The following is a 24,761-nucleotide window of genomic DNA, read 5'->3' as shown; positions in this document are numbered from 1 at the left end:
TCAGCAACAAAATGTCCCTTGACTTCAGTACACAAGTTAATGTGGTTAGACTTAACACGTGTATATTACAGCTACTTATGGCCCCCTTCACAGCCAGAATTTTCTGCTATCCATATTTCTCTGTTTTTAAAAGTATTTGTTTCTGCTGTTGCTTTGTGCCAAACACAAAAGAAACCAACTTTAAGTTATCTATATCGAGAGGTGCCTAATACCTAGAGTAAAAAGTCTATTTTTATAGACAGCAAATCTTAGGCAATGCTTGATCCAAATATGAACAATTTATCAGATTAGTCTTTTTCAAGTTGGCATTTAAAGTAAACTAACAGTTGTCAGTCTAAACTACGTTGTTAAAGTAAAAATATGCATACCTTTTCCTTTTTATAGAAATAACCACATATACCAGGAAGGCTATGAGGGTACAGGCTAGCAGAACACTGAGAACAATAGTTGCAACGAGTTCAGGACTTGTCGAGTCAGCAGAAGGCTCTTCTACGGCAGCGGTAACAGTTGTTGAAAATATCTTCTCAAGTTCCTTCTCAATGTTTGCCCTCTGCTCCCTAAGTTTTCTGTAGACAGAAAATTAAAATGCTAATGATTTGTCAAACCCTCATTTAAGCTTGCAGAGTACTGAAGAAAATAACAGAATTTCACACCCTGGTCTGCCAAGATTGTCTTGTCATGTCTTCCATTCAGGAAAAATTCCATTTTCTAGCAACCAGTCCTGGTGCTTATGAATTAAAATGATGTAAAACTTGGAAAACTGAACTTGAGAGGTCAGTATCCTTTAAATCCAGATCAAGGCAGCCACGTATAAACAGTTTAGAGACACCAAGAGTGCTTTCTTCAGCGAAAAGGGATCACAGGATGACAGAACCAATTAAGGTTGGAAAAAACCTCCAAGACCATTTGGTCCAGCCATCCCCCTACCACCACTATCACCCACTGAACCTTGTCCCTAAGATCATCCGTGCAGAGTGCTTCCTATGAACACAAGCTTTTTTAGTTGTTTCAACCACAACCCATTTCTAGTTATGCAGAGATGCTGAGTCTAGAAATCATTTGCTTTTAAACAGCAGCTCCCCTTAATAGTACGTTTGCGTGAGCATGTGTTCATACCACTATAAGGTTATGAAACAAATGTAAAATACAACTGATATTTAAGTTTTTAACCAAAATTCTGCAATTCAGAAGTGAAGGCAATATCTATTTTAGTGACATTATTTCTGCCTCCATTTTCTGTAAAACTGACTTATAAAATTTATTTTGCACAATTAAACAGCCATATTCATGCTCTCACCAGACTCTGGATATTACCTTTGAATAAATAATGTAGGCTTTCTGAATTCTAAAAATTCAGTTTGAGCTTTTAGGTAAGTGGCAGATAAACTGTTATGTCATCAAAACTCATCCAGTTGAGACATTAATAATGTTAAGGGAAACACAACCTAGCTGTACAGATGTGATACCCAGAAGATCGACTGTACAAACCTTTTTACATCTTCTGCAGGTATTTCCTCATTTGCCTCATCAACAGCAATGATTTTCATGTAGGTTACATCAGCGCTTTCTGTTGTTCTACTTTGAAACTCATTGGAATAAACATCAACAATGTATATATTCCATGCAAGTATATCTTCAATGACTCTGCCATCATATTAAGAGAACATTGTTAATTAACTGGGCAATGACAAATTCTTTTAACACTGGAAATTAAATGATAGAAAAGTAGTACTTAATACAATATTTTGCAGATATTTAGCATTTTAATCTAAGGATGTGAAAATGTAGGATTATCATCAGCAAAGGAATTAATCTTTTTGCCCAATACCATTGGGTGACTGAGTAGCAGAGAAAAATAATATCCGGTCCTTGTCTCTGAATATTAAACAAAAGTATATTTCATTAGTAGATGCTATACAACTTTTTGTACGTAGCCAGAAAATTCTTAGCTAGGTGCCATTAGCATAACTGAACAATTAGAGAAAAGAAGGATTAACAAACTCTTAATACCTAGATTTCATAACCAATATTGCATAGCATATCATATCTTTAGTCATGCTCTTCAAAGGGACATACGCTCCATTTCATACTTGACTTTTTATGATAAATATAGGTGGTGATACCTGTGGCGTACCATGAACAGTAAAGGTGGGGAGAGGGGAAATTTGTTCTCATAATCCTTATTGTTTTCTCCCAATTCTTTAATAAAGAGATTTTCTTGCTGGATCAGACCATTGGTGCCGTTAATCTATCATTCTGATAGAAGTTAGTACCAGCTGCTTCCAAGAAAGGAGGAGCTCTAGGGCTTCCATTTAATTTTTACCAACAAGAAATTGGTGGCATAATAATGTCAAACTCCTTTTTCCACTCTTCAAAGCTATTTCCCCTCAAAAGCACAGGACTTGATATTTCCAGTGCTTATGTATAATCAAAGTACTCTGTGTCTTCATTAACAACACAAAAAGGCCAAAATGTGTTTTTTATTTTATTCTGGCCATCCACACACTGCTCTCTAATCCCCTAGGGTTGTAGGGGCTGAGACCTTGAAAAGCACTGCTGCTGTGCCGCAAAGGGAATTTTCTCATTTGTAGTAAGTGATTTTGTTTTGAGGACTCATCTTAGGATGCTTGTCAAAGAATGGAAGATTAGTACATCCTCATCCTATTGGTGTCCACATGTGTATATTGGGCTTACGATCCATGAAAAATTATTAAGTAAATAAATAAACTTGTTCCTATGCTGTTGAAAATTAGAGAAGCATTGAGGTAGGAATCGTCTCTTGGAATCGTCTAGTCCTACAACACTTGGACATTTGTCAGTTCAGGCCAAAGCCTTACAGGTAAGAACTGCCATATCTTTTTGATGGATTCCTGTGAATTCCCTCAAATTACTCTGCACTACATCAATTTGAAGGCTTAGCTTTTCATGAGGGCTGGCTGTGTCAGCTCCCCTGTAGGCTGTCAGACCCCTATCTCAAAGGAGCTCTACATTTGTCACCAGATATTAGATCAGAATAAGGTTCACAGTTTCATAAATACCTTTCTACTTCATTAATGCTTTTTTCAACAACATTGATCTTCTGATTAAGAACCAGTACCACAATGTTTTTACTGGAGCTGGAATCAACAATTACCTAAGAAATAAAAAAAAAAAAAAAAATTGCCTGTAAGGTTTTCTAAAGCATTTACATCTCTCTCCAAGATTGACTTTCAAAAAAAAAAAAAAAGACTCTGATGGTGATGCTAAGAATGAGAGATCATAACTTTTTATGTCAGTAATTTCAATAGAAATAAGTTTTAAGATAGCATTCTAGGCGATTCAAAGAACTTACTAAGTTGTAAATGAACCAATAGAGAACTCTACTATGCCTGTGAGCAGGGTTTCGGGGAAAAGTTTGCCAGATTTTCATATCTTGCATTCTCTTTTCATGCATGCAATTTCAAGAAACAGATTTCCAAAATTAGGTATGGATAAATAAAGCTGGATTTCTCTGTACAATCAGTTATACCTGTCAGTGATCTGCATGCACAAGTTATTATAAATGCAGTATTTAAAGGATGCTTATCTAATTTTATGTTTCAAATCTTCATTGGAGTGGCTGAGACTTGTTGTAAAATATAACTGCTGTGCATCTACATGGAGGTTCTTGCACTAATAAAGAGGATATCCTAGGGAAATTGCACCGAGGAGGAAGTGATATCAAATTGATAACAACTCTTAAGTCAAGGTAAATCTTTCTTTCCAGGGAAGAATAACTCAAGAGTAAATTTATCCCAAAAATAGGTTAGCTCCTTCCTCCTGTTCCTGTGCTCAGTGATTGCCAAATGGTTCTCTCCAGACTTATCCCAACCTCCCTCATCTCAAAGCCGCTTTGTTAAAGTAGCCATGGCCTGAGTTAGTTAACAGATTAATTTGTTCCATAAGCAGATAATTGTCCTTTAAAAGTCAATTTTCATGTCAATAGATTTTTATCTGTTAAAGGAAACAGCAACCTTATAATTCTGGCCTGAAGATATGTAGTAGATACTGGTATTACCAACAATCTCACTGCATGGTATTATTGTTTTTTGTTTGGTTGGTTGGTTTTGGTCACTACCAAACCTAGTCCTTCTTGTATACACAGCTTTGACATGGAAGCAAATCAATACTATAAATAGCAATCTTTCTTACATTGACGTTTGTCCGGGCTGTGAGTCCTTTTCCACCTTGGTCTGCAGCCTGGACTTCCAGATAAAATGTTCCAACCTTTCCTGCTACAGAAACTGTAAAAATCTGCCCTGTATTTTCATCGATGTCAAATTCATTTGTTTGATGATTCACTAAGCTGTACAGCAGAAGCCCATTGTCTCCTGAGTCTGGATCTGTGGCCTGGGTTTAAAAAAAAAAAAAAGATTATGAGACTCAGCATGTGTCTTTTGGGCTGTTCATTACCCTTCAGTCATAAAGCTGCAGTTTTTATTCGTAAGACTGGACTATTCTAGGAAAAAGCTGTCATAAATTTTTCCCTTTGCACTAACAAAATGGGACACAGGCTATCAGAATCAAACCATGGGCATGAAAGGGGAAATAAATTTCCCATGAAGTCTAGGATGATTCTACACCTGCAAGCGTAAAGGAAGCAGAGTATAGGAACTGAGAAACCTCAGACTTAGAAAGAAAAATATAAGAATTGCTCCATTTTGTAGCTCATTTCATATTTGGTTTTGATAGTAACAAAGCAATTAATAGCACCAAAGAGAGAACAGTAGTCTGTGCAGTATGTAATACTTGAGGCACCACACACTTAGGCAGTGCCAGGAGTCAGAACAGACTGCACACTCTTCTGACAGAAGCACTGGTAGGACAGGTATGGGCCAGTTCCCTAAACACCCCATCCTTCACCTGCATTATGATAAACCTGGATGGTGGGCAGAATTTGCCTCAAGCATTTGAGAGCAGATTTAACAGCTCTTTTAGCCTAATTTAAATGCGAAAGAAATTCAAATCTTTCAAAAGATTTCTGTCCTTGTGAAGAGTACAGACAGATACTCTACCTGAACTGTTATAACCGGGTACTTGTATGACACAGAGTTTGGTATCCGAGCAGAGTAGACACTTTGCAAAAATGCTGGCTCTTCGTTTACATCCTGCACTGAGATTGTCAGCATTGCCACATTTGAATCAAACAGGCCTGTTAAACAAACACAGGTTATCTCGGGTGCTGCTCAGCCTCATGTCTGCAACAACAAACATCAGCAAGGCGCAACTTTCAGAGGCTGGGACAGGCTGTGGCTTTACAGCAGTATCTCTGCTGCATGTGAGGATGAGGGAGAAGGAAGCGAATGCAGCTGGGACATGCCCAGAGGAGCTCTGTTTGACTTCTGGGACCCTGGGGAGAACAGGCAGTGCAAGGCAAAAAGTGACAGCACTGCTTCTCTGTCAGCCCTCTACAGCTGGCTGTGCTGTATCGGGAAAAGGAGAGCCAGGTTCCTCCAGTTCCTGCTATGGAGTCCAATGTCCAGGTATTACATTCTTTTCTGAGACCACAGTAAGACCCTGTGAGAGCTTGCACCCTTGGAGGAAGGCTACTGCTTTTCTCTGCACAACCCTGACCTTCAACTTCTTGTCTTTCACACCAGACTTTTCAGTTAAAGAGAATCTTGATTGCAAATACAGAAGGCAAAGAAATATCCTGCGTTCATTGCCCCTGTTTCAAGTCGGAAAGCCCTTCACAGGAAAGTTACCTGAAGACTTGACTGCAGCAGATGAGACATTTACATTTGCTTCAGTTAAAATCACATACTGAGAAGTCTCCTCATAGTTCAAATTAATTCCTGTTCTCAGCTCACCACTTTCTGGATCCAACCTAAAATGACCTGTAAGGAAAAACATGCACCTCCGTTGTTATAGCTGCCATTTCACCTGTAGGTCTCTAACCTTTTGTGTCTCATTTTCTCTTAGGATGCTTCCATGGGCCCTCTCCTCTTACAAACATGAAATGCTTCACTACCACTGGCTAAGCAGTGGACGCACCACAGCTTGGGGGGCATCCCAGGCCAAACAAGCCTTAAACATGTAAAGGAGCAGCTAATTTGGAAAATAAAACTGCAGCCTCTTGTTGCACACATTTTCCAAGTTTTCTATCAGTTTTTAATTACTCCTGGTTTTTTGCGTGCAAATGGAGTTACATCAGAGCTGCAAAAGCTGAAGAATGCCAAATGCCCTGACAAAGGTGTGTGTGTAAGGAAATGATAGACTAAAAGAGATTGGCAAGGAGGAAGCTGCTTGTGTATGAGAACTTCATCTTGGCTTCCTTAACCCCCAAATTACCCTAACTTATGACCACCACAACCCACTGGCAAGTTATAACCACAACTTTAGCCAAAGGAGATTAACAAACTCTCATGCTGAAGAGCTCTGAAGGAAGTTCTTTGTGTGCTTTTATTTTTTTCTCCAAAGAAATGACACACGTTTTTATCCTTGCTCTCCATCTCCTCATTTAAATACAGTGGCATCTACCACGCAAAAGACAGGTTAGCCTGTTATCTTAGCTATTTCAAGTCCTAAGGGAAATAGTACTCACCTTTTTCGTTGCCAGATACAACTGTATAAACAATCTGTTTTCCTAAAGTTTCAGCCACAGCAAAAGTGTAAATTAAATGATCCACTCCCGTGTTTTCCAACACTGAAATGCTAATATAGAAAACAAATGATAAAACATGATGTTAAATTTCCCAGCAGTTGTTGTGCTGACAGCCTTCAAGATTTAACTCCTTAAGAATAAGGTATATGTGGAAAACTCTGCCCCATCCCCTCTAGCTGTTTGCCAGAGCTCAAAACAACAAAAACTAATGTCCTTTTGTGCACATCAAAAGGGACAGAAATGCTATGATAATTATCTTCAACTTTCAGCTTTACTTTGTTTTCCACTACCTGACAAATATGTACCAGTTACATTATGAAAGCCTCACCTGATTTGGCTCTCATTAAACTGAGGAACAAATGGACGGTTGTCGAACACATTAAGAGTAATCACAGCAGTGCTGTTTAAAGACGGAGAGCCTTTGTCCTCAGCCATCACTGTTAACCGGATCTCTTCAGAACTGGGCAGGTTTCCAGTTGTTACTATTTTCCCCTCGCTCCTATCTTCTATCAGGAAGAATGCGCTGAAGTTTATATCTGGGAGGATGTAGTATTTGATAAGGCCATTTTGTCCCTGCCATGAAAGGAAGACAGCTTAAATTGACAAAAATTGACAAAATGCCAGAGGCATTTTACCTAACTAGACAGAATCAGGACTCACAGCTACTTCATGCTGAAATTGTAACACTAGAGCAGCAGCCACCAATGGACAGAGTCATCGTTGTGTTCCCCCCATCCCCGAAAATTAATTTTCATGCTTTCATGCTTCATGTATGGCCCCAAGACCCATATATATTTATAGTCTAAAAAAATACAAGCTTATATAACAGTGCATTTAGGGAGATTTTATGTCCACAATGACCTTGAGCTTTGCACAAACTTTTAGACTACCGTAGCTCATACAAAAACTCAATGGTTTTGAAATCAAAGTTCATAAATTAGAATATATAAAATGGATTTTTCAGAGAGAGGGCTGAAGAGCAGGATATTGCTAAGTGAAGTGAAGATTTCTTTTTCTGCTAGACTCCCCATGTGGCTTTGGACAATGCACTTCAGATTCCTCATCTGTCAGAGTGAGTTAGAAATAACTGTTCACTTTCCATGGGTGCTATAAAGCTTTGCCCACACTGTAAAATGTACAGAGAACTGTATTTTGATAGTGATATCAGTAGTAATAATGAATTTCCAGGATAAGAAATCCCATTAAAGTACTAAATAAAACTACATGCACTGGGAGTACATGTTGAAGGGTAGGATGAACACTGAAACAAGAAACGTAAAAATGTTGAAATGAAAATTTGGGATTGTCTATGGTAGGATGGGTGCTGATGAAAACACAAAGCAGAAGAAAATTCAGAAGTAGTTTGTGAGTTACACAGCAAAAATGGGGGAAAAAAAAAAAAGTCTTTTAAAAAAAATGAAGTTTAGACGTGTAGATGGGGGTACTTAGCCTAGCAAGAGAGTAGCCTAAAGGAGCAATGTCAGTAAGAATAAACTAAAGTCCCTTGGGTCTTTGTGGCACCTTGAGGAGAAGTGCAGCCTCCCCACTGCTGTGAGTGTAAGCCATGTTCCTGCCTGCCTACAGTCACATCACTTTCCTGAGACAAGCCTTAGGGTTTACCCTATCACTCTTTGCTCCATATTTCTGAAAAACGTTATATTCTCTTCTTCCATGGCTCCGCAGAAGCAGGATCAAACCCTGCCACGAGCATCTATTGTCAGTATGTAATCTATAAATTGATAATTATCCCAGGAATAGGGAGGAATAGAAACAAAGTCTAATATCTTCAGAGCTGGACTGTGCCCCACAATCCTGACAGGGTGCAGAGCAGACGACCAGACATGTCTGAAGGATGACAATTTCATTAGGTCTCCATGAAGCACTCAGTCTAGCAACATTCATAAAACTTTTTTTTTTTATAGATATAAAATAATAGCAAATACAACAAAAAGGGCCTTTCAATTATTTGCAGCAATCTATCTCAACTGCAGCTATTATAACCAAAGTGTTGCATGAAATATTAGGAAGACACCTGATATTCATGCTTTGTTGTCACTTCCAGATGTTTCATCTTTTAAATTGTATAATTAATATTGATTTTGTCATGGTGATCTGACTGACTGATATCTCTCCTGGTGCCTGGACATTACCTGGTGTGGGTGCAGTGTGGAGAAATCAATCAGTCAAATAAAATTACTTTTAAAAGTGGAAACAGAATTAGCTGGGGTATAGAGGCATTTGGTGAGAAGACATCTCTATGTTCAAGCCAGCTACCTGATGCTTAGTTTTTACAGAATCCTCCATTTCAGAAGTTCAAATAATTTCACAGTCTCTAAATTACTTGAGTTCTTATATATGTCCGAAAGATATATACAAGTACAAATCCAAATACTAAGGGGAATAATTAAGGCAAATGTAGCTGAAAAAAAAACCGCCTGAAGTACGTTAGTGTCAGAGCAGAAACAATAAAATTCCTAATTTCCAGTTCATAGTGCTGCTAGTCAGTCACAATTCACTTTCTGCTACCGTTGGTGTTTCACATCCATAGAACAAAGTATATTTGGGCTGCAGCTTAAAGCAATGTCAAAACCAAACAGGAGTAGTTACCTGATCTTTGTCGGTAGCATGCACAGTTATGATGTGAGCACCTACAGGATTAATCATGTTTATAGAAGCGGAATAGGAATTCTGATCAAACACTGGAGCATTATCATTCACATCAATCACTAGAACAGTGACAGTGGTGGTTGCCTAGAAAGAAATGGTTTATTTATTAAATAAAATAATTTTAGAATATTTAGGATGTCTTATTTATTTCTTAGTTTTGTTATTTGCATATGCAACAAGAAGTATAAATCAGAATTTGAAAATGGTGTAGTAAAAGACTGCATTAGATTCAACTTTGTGAACTCAACATCAAAGATCTCTACAGGATTTTAATACAAAAGAGGCAGGAATTTAAATTTGCATTAGGATTCTGCTTCTTGAAAGGCTTCAGAATGGTTAAGAATAGGATGTGTTTAGGAAACCATATGTCCCACTACCGCTGCTAGATGCAGGGAACTAGGGATGTTCTACTACTGTTAAATAAGTGTATAATACCTTTTCAAATAAAAGAAATATAGCAGGATTAGAACAATCTACTGAAAATTACTTTTGCTGCTATGAAACATTAACACGGTATTTATAGTACTAACTAAAAGCATCAGGCAAGAATTCCTGCACCCCCGCAGAGGTTAGTCAGCAAACACTTCAGGGACAAATTCTACCATGCATGATTATGAAGTATTTCAACTATTTATGGAAGATAATATTCCTCAGCATGACACCAAGGGCAAAAATCTGACCCTAACCATGATTAGGAGACTAACTTATGTTGCACAATAACTGTCTTTGATAGACCTACCTCCCACTAGTTCAAATCTACTCCGAAGTGTCACTGTTCATTACAAAGCTCTTTTACCTGATGGAAAGGGGCAGATTTGTTGTTGACTGCATTCACTGTCAGGTTGTACTTATTCATGGTTTCGTAGTCTGGAGAATTCTTTATCTTAATGTTCCCAAGTAATTCATCTATTTCAAATATATTTCCTCCACCATCTGAGATACAATCAAAGTTTTATCAGTGAATACATCTTTGAAACACAAAATTAACTACACTTTTAAACTTTATGTTTACTTGTATCTTGAGCTCATCAAAACCAGTCTTTAACATCATATAGATAATGTAGAAGAAAACCAGAAAAGATTGAGTGGACGAGCATTTGAAATGTGAGCCAACAGAACGGGTCAACAAATTCTGCAGATTCATGTCTCGCTCATAAATTAATAATGCTTGAGTCATGTAAACAATGATGGACTGCACATCGGAGTTGTGGGGTAAATCTCAAGAAACAAGTTCCTCCTAGTCTACACAACTCTGTGAGGCTAGAGGAGACCAGAGGTGTTCCTAGGCACTTTTACAGTCCTCTGACCTTCTGTATGTTCAGTCTCATTTGCTGGTTGCAGCAGTTATGAACACTGTAACAAGACAGTGCTCCTGCAAAGATCTCTAAGATGACATGTCACTGAATTTATTCTGGCTCTACTGAAGGTAGAAGTGGCACAGAGATCTAAAGAGAAATCAATGTGACTGCTGAAAGACATGGCAGTGTCCTTTACTGTCTTTGGCTTCCCTGGACAAAACCACCCTAAAGTCTGTATGCCTGTTGTAAATAAAGGACACCGAAATATACATAAACCTTATATACATTGCTCTTGATGGTACAAAAACAAATATTTCAATGACTACAGGCTTTGGTGACGGCAGTTCTAAATCTCCATCTCTGTCAGATTTAGAGGCAGTGGCAAAAGGGGTGCTCTTCCCAACTGTAATTCCATCAGCTACCACAGATAAATGTGACAGAAAGCACAAACCAGAGCTCTCAGTCACTGCAGTTCACAATCTGTCATGTTAATGTAAAATGAAGTTAAAGGTCCTTTACATTAGTAGCCTGGGCAGAGATCTGAGGTACCATAGTACACAACCTGCTGCCTGTTGTGCCACTTCTGCTGCAGAGGTAAAGTTGTCCAGCACGAGGGTGAAGAAAGCAGCTCTCTAACAGCCCATGATAGTGTTTCAGGTCCCTGACACACTTGTGATACCATTTACATCTGATCTTTGTAGCTGTAAAATGATCACAGTTGACAAGCTGAGGGGAGGCTTAGTTTAGTAGTATTTAAAACAGTTGTAGGTTCTGCAAAAGAAGCTGCTACTCAATCATTGTGAAAGTTATACGAGCATAAATTAGTAAAATACTAAGTCAGGTGAAAGTGAACCTTATCGGCTTATGTGGAACAGAGTTAGGAGCTAACTCACATAATGCTATTTATGCTCATAACAGTGTAACGCAACAAAGTAATAGTTGTTCCAGTGCAGTAAGTGAATCTCTTGTTACCTGTAAGGCTGTAACGAATAAAGGCATTGTCTCCTGTGTCTCTGTCGGTTGCTGTGACTTTTCCAACTACGAATCCCACAGCCACGTTTTCATTAACACTGAATGGAGTCACCGGGTCAAACACAGGTGGCCAGTCATTAACATCAATGATGTGTATGACAACTGTGCAGTAACCCCTTTTCTTCTCAGGGATTCCATCATCTTCAGCATATATCACAATCTGAAATTACGTAATTATTTGAAAGGAGAAATCATATAAACAGGTATTTGCACTAGGATTAAAAAACTGTGTGAATTTTAAACTTCAGTGGATTCTTAGAAATGTAAACTCAAGTTCTGAATTCACTTCAAAATAGTTAATGACAACTTCAGGAATATTTGATTAACAACAAAAAAAAAGTCTTTACATACAATCAACAAATTCAGCATTTTTGCTTGAAGCAAAATAAAATCATAAAAAGTGTTCAGCAGTAACAGCAACAGTAAAAAGGATAAAATGGTCATCTTATCTCCAAGATCTCAGTCTGGTACAGATTCAAGCAAACAGACAACACTGAATACATGAGCTGTCATTGGGTAGTTAGTTATTCATGTGCTGAAGTGTTTGAGGGCTTGCAAGATTGGTGAACTCTGAGCCTTGCTTGAATTTCAGGTTAGGCATAATACTCTACAGGCAGCATCTTGCTTTAATAATGCACCACATCTTGAGATACTCATATTCTAAAAGTATGCATAAAATGTTAAAGCAATAGCAAGCTAAATCAAAACAAAAATGTCACCAATTATCCAAGGAGAAGAAAAAAAGTTCTGAATAAGTAACATGTTTCAGAAATTTAAAGCAAACCTGATACTCTGTAGGTTCCTCTTCATAATCAATGGAGACGGTAGAATAAAGAATTCCAGTTGCTTCATCTATCCGGAATTTTAGTGTGTCTCCACTGAGAATGCCATATGTTAGTAAACCATTTCTACCTGTATCATTATCCTGAGCTTTCAGCTGGACAATCTCAGTAGCAGGTAAATTCTGTCAATGAAAAGCAGATTGAGGTTGTGACAGAGTTTGGTTAGCTGCAATTTCTTGAATTATGTGATGGGGGGAAGTAGACACTGCATACACTTATAATAGTGTAGACACTTTAAAATCAAAATTATACAATTCATTCAGCATAGTGAGAGAATCTCTTGTTTTCTTGAATTTACAGAACACAACTCTTTCCCCTCCATGTCATTATCTATAGCAGTGATCTTCAGAAATAAAACCACCATGTTTAATAACTGGTCAAATGTTAATCTCAAGTGTCTGACTTTCTGTTAAGGAATTATTCATAATTAATAGGCTGTACTCCTCTGAAATTAAAGAGATGTTCTCAACTTCAGAATCATATTTCTGTCTGAACATTATTTGGCTAATAATTATTCTTTTAAAAATACATAATCTATTTCTTCTGTTAAAATGTTATTTGCATTCATATTGCCAGTAAGCATCAGCATTTCACTTGCATGGCTATTTGAGACCTATCTCAAGTTATTTGATCCAACTTGGTGTCTAACAACTAATTCTGTGTAAACATTTCACACGGAAATCAATTTTTAAGGTTGGGAGATGCAACAATAAATCTCAATTCGACTAACTGGCAACATTAAAAATAGGTGTAATAATTAAAAATATATTTAGCTCAATGTCAGAAATGGACTAGTTTTCAAGTTAGTTGTAGCTGTTAAGAAAGTTCATGAATCAGCTGTTAAACTCAAAGGTGTGGTATACAAAACATAAACATCATCAATGTGTTTTGTTATTTTTAAAGTAACAAGCAGATTAAAGCATGCATAGTGCTGAAAAGTGAAATGTTACCTAGATCCTGTTGCATAATTAAATGCTGTGGCTTCCATTGCAGGCTATTGTAACATAATAGCCACAGACTGAAAATTGGCTTGTTTTCTGCCACCAATTACTTAGTGGCAAGGAGTCACAGCATGTAGTGTTTGAACAAGAGAAGCATGCTAATTTAGAGAAGACTTGTTTCTGCTAATTCTCTGCATAAAGCTCCTTTACAAAACACAAAGCGATTCTGTCTGTGAATGTACTTGAAGATGCTCTGTGAACAGAAATGCAACATAGGAGTGGCTACTTTTCCTTTCATGGAGCCCTGTATTAGCAAAAGATTCGCTTTTTCCTTCAATAAGTCTACACTTCTAGACCATTCTCTATGTATTGGGATTTTCAGGTTGAAATAAAACCTAAAATATCACATGGCAGAACAGAAAGTCTGTCTGGTTTCAGTATATTTACTTGTATACTCAACGTAAGCCCTCCCAGCCTTTTTTTTTTGGTAATTATTATTTGAGGGTACATTATTGTGATTCAGTTTGGATGACTTTTTTTTTTTTTTTTTTTTTTTTTACCTCTTCCAATCTTTGTTCTAGCAGAGAGGATGGGAAAACTGGAGGGAAATCATTTTCATCAATGACGTCCACATGCACAGAAACTTCATTGAATATGCTGGCGTTGGACGAGTCTGTTGCTCTCACATTTAAAATAACTGGGAAATCTTCCACTGTCAATTTCTTTTCTGTTCTTATGATCCCAGTGGATGAATCAATAACAAAATACCCTGGTTAAAAAACAACAGAAAAAGAAGTTATTGTGTTTATGATTTTATTAGTTAAAACTGAAGATATGAAGACTTCAATGCAAGCTACATATCATTTATATGAGTATCGGATGCTACAGTTTTCTGCAAAGAATAAAATAAAATTCAACATGGATTTTCAAGAATGTCAGACATATCCAGGGCTACAATTAGCAAAAACAAATAACCAAGAAGGTCAGAATGGGAAAACCAATGAGAAGTTCATTCCACCACTCTCTGTTCAGCTGGTCTTTGTTCCTGTTTCAGTAAGCCATTATTTTATTTCCTATGAAGTCCTGTTCTGACTGAAGATGCTGCGGATAACTTCTACGAGACCACAACTTCAAACAAAACATTTTTCATAAAGAGAAGTGCAAACTGACTACATTTCACGACTCAGTAATATTAGCTTTATGAGTTTAACATTAGTCTGAAAAATAAAAATAAAACACATGACACAAAGCACTGATACACTTGTCCCATGTATACTCATGGTACACATTTGTGTTTAAGAAAACGTTTCTGAATTAGGAGTTGGTTTGTTTGTTTGTTATGTTTATTTGTTTTTTAACCAACAGTTTTTATGCTGATTTAGGTATTCTTTCTCCAGTCACTGTAACTTTTTGCCTGATCAAGTACTACCTGATCTTTCTGCAGCAGACAAAAAAGCACATACAGCCAGTGTAGTCAGATCTGTATCATGTTGCTCTAATCTGACAGAAATTCAATCATGTGCCTGCACTTGATCCATATCAAATTTGTAAATCTGGTTGATACATACCCAGTATTTATGGCTGTAGAACTGAGATAAGAGCAAAAGAAAAGAGACAAGAAGCAATCCAAAAGCTAAATTGTCTGCAATAGTAGTTCTTTAACATACCATGTTCCTTGTTAGTTCACTTAAAGAGCTTACCCTTTTCATTTCCAGACACGATGCTGTATATCACAGGGACTTTATACAACACGCTGATCTCAACAACAAATGAATCTGGCAGTATCTTCTCACTCAGAGGTGTAGGCTGATAGATTGCTTCAGAGAACACTGGGAATGAAATGTTGATGGGAGCTATGGTTACCGATACCTGCAGAGAAAAGAACATGACCACAAGGGTTGTATTTTCATGTTAAGCAGAAGTTTCTTGAGGTATGCAACAGCAGAAGTCTGAAACTTTTTCAGTAAGAAAAAGCCTAGGATTGCTGCATGCTGAGTTTGACACTTTAATATCTTGAGGGTAGCAAAGGTTAGTTTAAAAGAAAAAAAAAAGTCATCAACCTCACTAATTTATGTTCAGATGTATTTTTCCTAAATATACAGAGGGGTTGTTTCCAATTCCTCCCATTACTTCTCTGGCTAAACAGCTCTCAGAAGGAGGATCTATATTTGTAACAAATTATTCCACTGGAGTATGTATGACTAGAGGAGATTGTAAGTACAATATTTTTTAATGGTTATAACTGATTTTATAGTGGAAAAATTGTGTCAGGCAGTAAATAAATAATGCCTACTACTTCTTAAAAATACAATTTCTTTCTAAATGTTGCCAGCCAGCTGTGGTCTGATGTTCTGAAGAACAATGTTTTTATAACTCTATATTCAACAGGACCTTAAAATGAGATTTTCTATGTTTATCCCTATGCATTTCTACTCTCTTTTCCTGAATTATGCTAACCTGTGATATTTAGTGGCAAAACACCACAGCCTATAAAAAACACTGTAAAAATATTTTCATTATCATATTTCAATTTCTTACTCTTCAATTTATAATTTTTTTCCTTGTCTCATAGGGAAGTAAGAACAACTGTCTACTGTTTATTGTATCACATACTTTCATTATGTCCCCTCTGACTGTCCCACTCTTTGACTTTGCACAGAAGTCTCCATTCCTATAAAATTCCTCCCTCACAGTTCAGAGCTTCTCTCTTTCTTGGATCTTTTCTTAAATGGGATGATCAAAACAATAACAAGTGATGTACTGAGCAGTTGCTACAGCAGCATAACTTTGTAAATATTATCATCTTGTATCCTGTTCCCGAAACAGAACTGAGACTGACATTCCCACTCCCATTTTGCACAGTTTTGCCTCAGTAAAACCCATTGCCTGTTGCTGTTACACTCAGTTTAGAATAAAACAGTGGTGAATAAACTGTATAAGTAGACACTAAAGAAAAAACGTAGTACCTTTACAGAAGTTGAAAGCGGTGGCAGACCTGAATCCGTCGCCGTGATTGTCAAGGAGTAACGCAGGAGAACAGCCTGGCTTTGTAAGTCTCTTGTTAATTTGAGCTCTCCTGTGGTACTGGAGAGACTAAAGAGGCCTTCTGAGTTTCCATCTAAAGAGAGAAAACCAAGTGTTGGAAATGTTCAACAGAGTCAGCAGAGACAAGTGACTGAATTATATGCCCAAAATTAGAGAGACATGGGTTGAAAGGCTACTCTGTATGTGATTTGAAGCAAGACAAAGCATTTGAAGCAATATCAAGCCCCTCTTGATATTACATCTGTGTCACAGCATCCTTTGGGCCTTTAAAGGGCCTGTGAAGAGCCCTTGAGGCCTCTAGTCCAACCTCGTACTCAAAGCAGGATAATCAATGAAATCAGAGTAAGTTGCTCAGGGCTTTGTCCAGTCTGGTGCTGAAAAGCTCCAAGGTATCTCTCAGGATAACTTGTTCCAGTGCTTAGTTATCTTCATAGAGGATTTTTTTCCTCCCTTATATTCACAGTGGAGGTTTTTTCCCCCTAATGACAGTCAGAACCTTCCATTTCAACTTATGACTATTATGTTTAACTCTTCTGTCATGCTGCTCAGTGCAGAGCTTAGCTCCGTCTTCTCAGTAACCTCCTCTTAGGTATTGGATGAGGAATCTGAGACACAGTCTTCAGCAATCGCTGGTACTTGCTATCCTCCTTGAATCCTGTATCCAGTCCCAAAGGCCTGGAATACCTTATCAGTGTTGCGGTGATGTGAGCTGAACATCAATTAGGCATTGAGTCTTCCAGGCGTTTGGTTAAGGACTACAACACATCCTTGATGCATGACAGCTATAGAAACCATACAAGTATGGTAGATGCAGATGCAGTTATCCAGTGTAACTGTTGGAGCTCAGATACACCGTTGTGTTAATTCCACCCAAATGTACCTGCTGTATCCTGTGTTTCATTAGGTTTCATATTAAAGGCAGTGTTTAAGTGAAACCCAAAATTCCCAATCTCTTCCGTAGGACGAGGATTTCCTACTCTATCTCTATAGTACTCGCTCACTGGATGTCATTATTCTGATCAGAATTTTTGTATAATACTATAATGTAATTTCTCCAAAAAAAAGTCAGCTTCATGCATAGATGATTTAAAACACTGTACTTCCACACTTGTATCCATCGGTTTTGAATGGGATTGTTCCAAATCAGTTTTGTTGTACTTGACTTTTTCAAGGTCTTCATTTTGCGAAAGTAGTTAATAGCTTAGCAGCATACAACTACAACAGTAATAAACACCCATGAGATTTTTTCAAACGTACCTGTAATATTGTAGAAAATGCCTTCATCATAACCTTTGTTTTCATCTCTTGCATTGATATCTACTATCAGTGTGTTAGCTGTAGAATTGTCTAGGAGGATCTGGAAATACGAGGGCTTTTCAAATACAGGTCCTTCTTCATTAACGTCTTCCACGATAACTAAGAAAAGAAGGTCCATGAATGTAAATATGAATTTACATATGTAAATATGATTTTCGCCTAAGCAGTTACAGGCTTTTGTTTCAGCTAATATAAACCTGCACAGGCCCTGAGAATTGAGTGGGAACTCTTTCAATCTAAAGAAGATGGCAACCTTATTTTCTTTATTTCAAAACTCCTGCCTTTGTGGATTAAATTATTTACTGCTCAAGCAATAGTTTCCTCACAATGACTGCACTTCTGGCTAGCATGCTGTCACTACTATCTGTCACAAATATCATCACCTTATTGTTTCCTTGTGCTCCCTTCTGTGTCCATAATCATCTGGTATTTCTCATCTTCGGAGGATTCAACTGCAAGCATTGTGAGTCAGGATTGATTAGTTTTATGCTTGTATGTGACCTGGGACAATAGGGTCATGGACCACAATCAGTGAAGCAGGTCCTATGGTAATATAGATGAGACAGAACAACAGGTTCTGCCAAACAAAACCAGGGCTGCCCAGAAACTTGGGTAACAACGTCACAGAAATCTTTTATGTTGTTTTCTATTTTACATAGTTTGAAAAAAAAAAAAAAAAAGTTGCTTGTGTGTTTGTTTTTTTTTTAACCCCCAAATGACCAAGAAAATAGCATTATTTAACAATATTTTTATAACACTAAAAATCAGCCTTTTTTTCACCAATCAAGGAGTAGACTGCCAGTAAACATGTAGAAAAAGAAGTGAATGATAATTCTGGAAACCTTTCCAATCAAACAGTCAAACAGGTACTCTACAAACAACATAGAAATATTTGTGAGAATATTGAAGTAAGTGATGCCAGTTAGTGTGGAAACCCTTCATTTTTAACAGAGCAGCCAAACATTTCTAGAGGAAAATTTAATCTGGCCATAATCAAAGGTCACATAATCATTTGTATATGTTACTATTGAGGGCTTTCTTCATGCCTTACAATTATGTATACTAAAATAGTCCCTAAGAGAAATTAAAGTTTTTTTTTTCTTTTGTTTTGTTTTTGTTTGCTTGTTTGTTTGCGTTTCTGCAGTAAACTTGAGATACCTGTAATGTTTGCTGTGTCTTGCAGATTTGTCTCTCCAGGATTGAAAGCTTTCAGAGTAAAGGTATACTGGGCACGGCTTTCATAGTCCAAAGGTTGAAGAGTCGTAATAGCTCCAGAGAGTTCTCCGACATAAAATGAAGTCTCTCCAATTACGGTGTAATGAATAATGGCATTGTACCCTATGTCCTTATCTGTGGCTGTTGCATTCAAAATCTAAATGAAAAAAAAAAAAATAACAACAAAACAAACATTCAGAACCAAGAGGATGGCAAAACATCCACAAAATACTGGTATTTAACTGTATAGTGTTTACTGCCTCAGTTACTTATACAGCCATTAATCACACATATAACTAGGGGAAGACAGAACACCTTAAGAACAGGGGGATGCTGGACACATTACATAGAGGAGGCTTATAACACACTGCCTGTAGGTCCTCTGAAAACTAGATCTATACAGCACCAGGAAGCAGGGAGAGCAGCACAAAGAGAGCTTAAGAAAAACTCAGTGGGACAGACACTCTGCTGTTGTATAAAATGAGCACATTGTGTGTTTTTACAGGCTCCACAGAGTCAAAAAAAATACATTCACCAATGCACAATCATGATAGATCAGTGTCACCTCCAAGTTTATGTAAAGAAAACAATTGCAGAAGAGCAACCTATTTACTCTTAATGCCACATACCACGTGTGGAGGCTCATTCTCTTTTACAGTCACAGAGTATGATTTCTGGGGGAACACAGGTGGGTTGTCATTCTTGTCTTCTACGGTGATGCTTAGAACTAAGCTTCCAGATAGCGGTGGTCTGCCAGAGTCAGTGGCCTGTGAAGAACCAAGCTGTCATTAAACACAGCACTACATTGATGCAAACTTGTTTCACATTTGTTCCTAAGTTTTGAAAAGAATCTTTGTCTCAGAAGACTTTCTTCTGGGCTACTTATTGTCCAATTACATTGCTTTAACCCTGTGCTTGCTTTCCAAGAGCTCCTTGCCCTGCTAAATAACTTAGTCAGCAGTTGAGATCTCCTTAAAATACACTCATACATTATGGCTGGTGCTGGACCAATTATTTGCATGCACAAACCTTAATTTAACTGATTAATAGCAGTAAAATCAATGGAATCAGCTATAACAACTAGATGCTTACAGAATGAATGTACTTGGATTAAACTTTTACATTTTTAACATGGAAATATAAATATTACTCAGATATTTTAAATATAAGTACATATGTTTTAAAAGGTAGAAAAAATGATGGAAATTAACAACATTATGGACAGGCAAAACAGTAAAAGAAATACAGTGGTGGCAGCCTTACAATCTAAAATGGGCTGAGGAATACTTTGCAGACTTCACAGTAAGCTATCATCTGACTATGATCCTTAAGATCTGATGTTCATGGGTTGTTTATTCACTAATACCAATTCACACGGCAGAAAAGCTTCTGGGTACAAAACATAACATTAATGAATTCTAGTGGAATTCACTAAGACTGAGATTTTCTTGTAATGATTCAGTATTTTTTCTCTGTTTTATATTGAGATTTTTTTCAAATTTGTCAACTTACAATTATTTTCAGTTCATAAGTGTCCGTCGTTTCTCTGTCTAAGGATTTTGTTGTCATCAGCTTGCCCGTGGAACTGTCAATATGGAACACTCCAGCAAAATCATCTTGTAAAGAATAGCTTATCAGTGCATTATCTCCTATATCCATATCAGTAGCAGAAAATGTGCCCAACTCTAGACTATCTACATTCTCAGGAAAAGATAGTTTTGTTTGAATCAGTGTTGAGAAAACTGGAGGATTGTCATTGATGTCATTTATTCTCACTGTTACCTGTATTAAAAAAAAAAAAAAAAAAAAAAAAAAGACATTCTTGAGCTGTAGAAACAGTATTCAAAGGAGAACTTAAATTCCTTTTAGTCTACAGAAGTCCACAGGGGAAAAACACCACCACCATCACAAAGGGATACATAACCAGCAATTTTCAGCATTTGAACGTTTTCACACCTACAGCATCTCAACAACTTATGTATTTATTTTTAATTCTCAGTTGTTACAAACAAGATAAACTATCATTTAATTGGAAAAAAATTAGCAGGATGAATAATTTATGGCTTTGGGGCAGAATGCACAGAGTCAGTTCCAGTGTTAATAAGTTTCTCTGGTTATGGTTTGTTCATAGAGGAACTCTCAGGAAGTGATGCAATTTGTGAGGTTGACTATATTTAAAAATTGTAATATGTCTTCAGGAGAAACAGAAATTAAATTTGACAAGGCTCTCAAAATATTCATGCTTACATAATCATTACACTTATCTGTATTTTTTTCTTTTAATGTTATAAGCCTTTTTAAAAATAAATAAATAAATGCAGTATACTATACCAAAGCAACAGCTGTGTTGGGTGGCACCACAGAATCAACAGCTTCTACAAGGATGCTATATAGGTCATCATCTTCTCGATCTAGCCTGGCAAGAGTCACAATGTCTCCTTGGTCATCAACAGAGAACTTGTCAGTATGTGATTTCAGAGAGTATGCTACTTGTATGGCTATGCTTCCAGTCAAAGCTTTTACAGAGCCAACAGCAGTCCTGGCTGGTTCCTCTTCAGGAATGCTGAACTCGTAGGTGGAGCTTTCAAAAGTCAGTCCGAAGCCAGTGTCATTTACCAGCAAGTAGAGAGTGACCGAAACTAATGAGAGAAAAATATTAAAATATTAAAAATACTAAAATAGCAAAGTTGCTGGTGAAATAATCATGACCCATGCCCTATTTCCCTAGATTTTTGAGGAAGTAATAGAAATTGACAGAAACTGGCACATGGGAAAGAGGAACAAGAAGGAGAAGAAGAAAAAAAAAGGTAGCAATGATGAATAATATAAAAGGCATGACTTCTAGACCTAACCATTTATACCTAAGTGGGGTTCCACAGTAAGCCCACTTCACTGATTACAGCAGCGTTGCTTCAATACAATAGGACAGCAAGGGTCACCAATTTAAAGTTAGCAGGATTTCCTTTTTTTTTTTTTTTTTTCCCTTCTCTTACGCTAAATTATTTTGTAACAAAAGAGAAGGGATATCCATAAAACCTCATGATTTCATATTCTATCAGGGCCTTTCATCCTACTTTATCAACATCAGTTGTTGCTACTGTTCATGAGAAATCAAAACTCTCTCTTAAAAAATACATTAAAAAAAAAGACAATTACATCCATGTTACCAAATATTTTTTAAAAGAACTAAAATGTATTTGGAAGGCAATTCACTATTTGTTTAAACATTTCTAAATCTACGGAAATACAGGAAAAAGGAACACACTTCATCTGACTTATTATAATATATCCTTCTAGAATGGCTCCTACCACAAAGTACATTGAGCACTTTTACTGTAACATGAATTCTAGCACTAATTCGTTTTGACTGGACAGTGATAGGATTCATTTCAAATTTCAACATTTGTAAACGTTACGTTTCTGTGGGAAGGAAAAAAAAAAAAAAAAGTGAAATGAATAGTTTACCATTTGATGTAAGCTGAGGGACTCCATGATCAGCAGCAATAACTATTAGTGTAACAACCGTGTCAGCTGTGATATGGGCCAAGTTACTGCTGAGGATGATTTCTCCAGTACGGTTATTTATATGGAAATCATCAGAACGGTTCATCAGGCTATATTAAAGAGAAATCAGTATAACATTCATATTAATGACACAGAAAGAATCCTCTACTTCCCGTCACTTCTGTAACAAGCAACAAATTAGTATTTGCCTATTTCTAAAGAATGGCTAAGCAAAATGTTTTAGTAACATTAGCCTAAATATATCAGCCTTTTTTATTTCCTAGCATATCTTCCATACTGACAGCAAAAAAGACAGCATTCATGCTTTCCATTCCCATTAGATCTCAAGCCTTTGATCTTCCCATGAACAGAAGGCAGCTACTGCACACTCAATGCATATTCAGCAATATCAGAAATAGAGGTGATTTCATATGAAGGTTGCAGACCTGCTAATTCCTACTTTCTGCCCACTCTCACAGATAACTGAATAACTCACAAGAACAAGCAATATGTTTAAGGTAGAATGTCATTTCACAGTTAAAAACACTATCCTTCAAGGCATTATTTTTAAACACCCACAGTTTTCTGACTGATTCATCTGTCCTTTTCAATCCATACTTTTCAATGATCCAAGAATCTTCCTCAATTAATATTTTATGCATAGCTCATTATGGAAGTTACTGTTTCTTGAACTCCTCCTCCCAGAAAACAGAAGCCATATGAAAAGATAGCCCTTCCTGGAGATTTATCTGTTTTCTACTCAGAAATTCCAACAAGTCTATACAAAATTACAGAAATTAAAACAAACCTTGGCTTTCAGTTCTTGTTGTTATCATTTGATTGCATTCACTTTTTTTTTTTTTTTTAATGGTGTAATCATAATTTGATAAACTCTAAAACACTAAGTAATTGCTGTCCTCTTTCCTAAGTTTAAAAATCATTACTGGTTACAAGTTCATCACAGCACTTGTAAAATATCTACAAACAGGTCTTATCTTGTCGCCAGTAAAAATACTTCGTGACAAATAAAAAGACTCTTCTGTTTCTTTAACAATAGATACTTATTAACCTCACCTGTATGAAATGATAGAATTGTTCCCAATGTCAAGGTCAGTAGCAGACACTGACAGCACAGACGCTCCTTCTTTTGCTGTTGCTACACGTACACTGGCAGAGTATTGTGCCTTTGTGAACTGAGGAGCGTTATCATTCACATCTAATACTTGAATGCTGATGTATGTGAAATTCTGGCATGGTGACAGGAGAAAATCATGACTCAGAAAATGTACAAATGATTAAATTTTTCAATAAAAGCAAGTTGCAATGAAGAATAATGTGATCCTCTGTATTACCTGCCTTTGAGGAATTCCGTTGTCAGATGCCACCAACAGCAGCTCATACTTCTCTTTGGCTTCTCGGTCTATATAGCCACTAGCCAAAATGGTTCCGTTCTAGAGAAGGTAATACAGTTTAACACTGATCATTTTGATAACTTCTGTAAACCAAGTTCTCTAAAAAGATGAAGAACTTACATTCTCTGTTCTCCTTTGGAGGAAAGTGATATCTAACCAGTATGTCTTAGCTTTTGGACCTGGATTTATATTCTCAAATTAGTTTGTGTGCTGATTTTGATTTCATGTCTACTAGAATAGCTACTTCCTATTCTTTTTATCCAGTGAGAATAACTGTGCCAAGTAACCTGCTGAAAAGCAGTATCTAAATACCTTTTTCAGAATATTCAAACCCTTACCTGTTGGATGCTACATGGATTATCCCCATCCTCAGCTGATAAGTAATAAGTAATTCGTGCATTCTCTCCCTCATCCAAATCAGTAGCAGTTACATGGCCAACTACAGCAAGAGCAGCCAACCTGTGATCTCCCTCCAGAACTGCAAAACTGTATGGCTGCATCTGGAACTCAGGGTTATTGTCATTGACATCCAGAACTGTGATGTGGAACAAAGCACTTGAACTAAGTCCACCCACTTCATCAACTGCCCACACCTGCCAAAGGAAACAAAATTAGTTGATTGCATTGCCATTTTAACCAGCTGATGAAGATACAAAAAGAGGAGAAGAGAATGAATTAGAAATGAGCTAAAACTGCAAAGTCAGTCCTCAAATTTACTTGCAAAGTGAATCCAGATGTAGTCTCCCTGTCCAGTTCTGTGTCATTCCTTAATGAAAGTACTCCGGGGAAATCCACAGTAAATGAAGTACTGTTATGAATAAAGTATCCCTGAGAAAATCCAGCCTAAAAGGAAAACATAGTTTATT

General features: G+C 37.0%; 1 protein-coding gene across 1 annotated transcript in view; it reads right to left on the bottom strand.

Annotated features, from left to right (window-relative positions):
- LOC311433995 (protocadherin Fat 4-like) overlaps positions 1 to 24,761 on the bottom strand; it is a 43,956-nt gene that overhangs the window by 2,468 nt on the left and 16,727 nt on the right. The window contains exons 17-41 of the mRNA XM_084513747.1: positions 24,613 to 24,738; positions 24,234 to 24,488; positions 23,836 to 23,934; positions 23,558 to 23,730; positions 22,445 to 22,593; positions 21,311 to 21,618; positions 20,492 to 20,761; positions 19,609 to 19,746; positions 18,923 to 19,136; positions 17,705 to 17,863; positions 16,369 to 16,520; positions 15,103 to 15,271; positions 13,963 to 14,171; positions 12,404 to 12,583; positions 11,560 to 11,779; positions 10,086 to 10,222; positions 9,230 to 9,373; positions 6,951 to 7,195; positions 6,563 to 6,672; positions 5,724 to 5,855; positions 5,034 to 5,170; positions 4,171 to 4,368; positions 3,039 to 3,133; positions 1,489 to 1,644; positions 369 to 566 (exon numbers count right to left, since the gene is read on the bottom strand). Of these exons, the coding sequence (XP_084369873.1) occupies positions 369 to 566; positions 1,489 to 1,644; positions 3,039 to 3,133; positions 4,171 to 4,368; positions 5,034 to 5,170; positions 5,724 to 5,855; positions 6,563 to 6,672; positions 6,951 to 7,195; positions 9,230 to 9,373; positions 10,086 to 10,222; positions 11,560 to 11,779; positions 12,404 to 12,583; positions 13,963 to 14,171; positions 15,103 to 15,271; positions 16,369 to 16,520; positions 17,705 to 17,863; positions 18,923 to 19,136; positions 19,609 to 19,746; positions 20,492 to 20,761; positions 21,311 to 21,618; positions 22,445 to 22,593; positions 23,558 to 23,730; positions 23,836 to 23,934; positions 24,234 to 24,488; positions 24,613 to 24,738 (4,373 nt within the window). The remainder of the gene's footprint in view (positions 1 to 368; positions 567 to 1,488; positions 1,645 to 3,038; positions 3,134 to 4,170; positions 4,369 to 5,033; positions 5,171 to 5,723; positions 5,856 to 6,562; positions 6,673 to 6,950; positions 7,196 to 9,229; positions 9,374 to 10,085; positions 10,223 to 11,559; positions 11,780 to 12,403; positions 12,584 to 13,962; positions 14,172 to 15,102; positions 15,272 to 16,368; positions 16,521 to 17,704; positions 17,864 to 18,922; positions 19,137 to 19,608; positions 19,747 to 20,491; positions 20,762 to 21,310; positions 21,619 to 22,444; positions 22,594 to 23,557; positions 23,731 to 23,835; positions 23,935 to 24,233; positions 24,489 to 24,612; positions 24,739 to 24,761) is intronic.

This window comes from Aythya ferina, assembly GCF_964211825.1.
Source record: "Aythya ferina genome assembly, chromosome: 3".
In the NCBI taxonomy this organism is placed as follows: Eukaryota; Metazoa; Chordata; class Aves; order Anseriformes; family Anatidae; genus Aythya; species Aythya ferina.
Note: the sequence above shows the minus strand (reverse complement) of the source record. Positions and strands in the feature narration are given on the sequence as shown.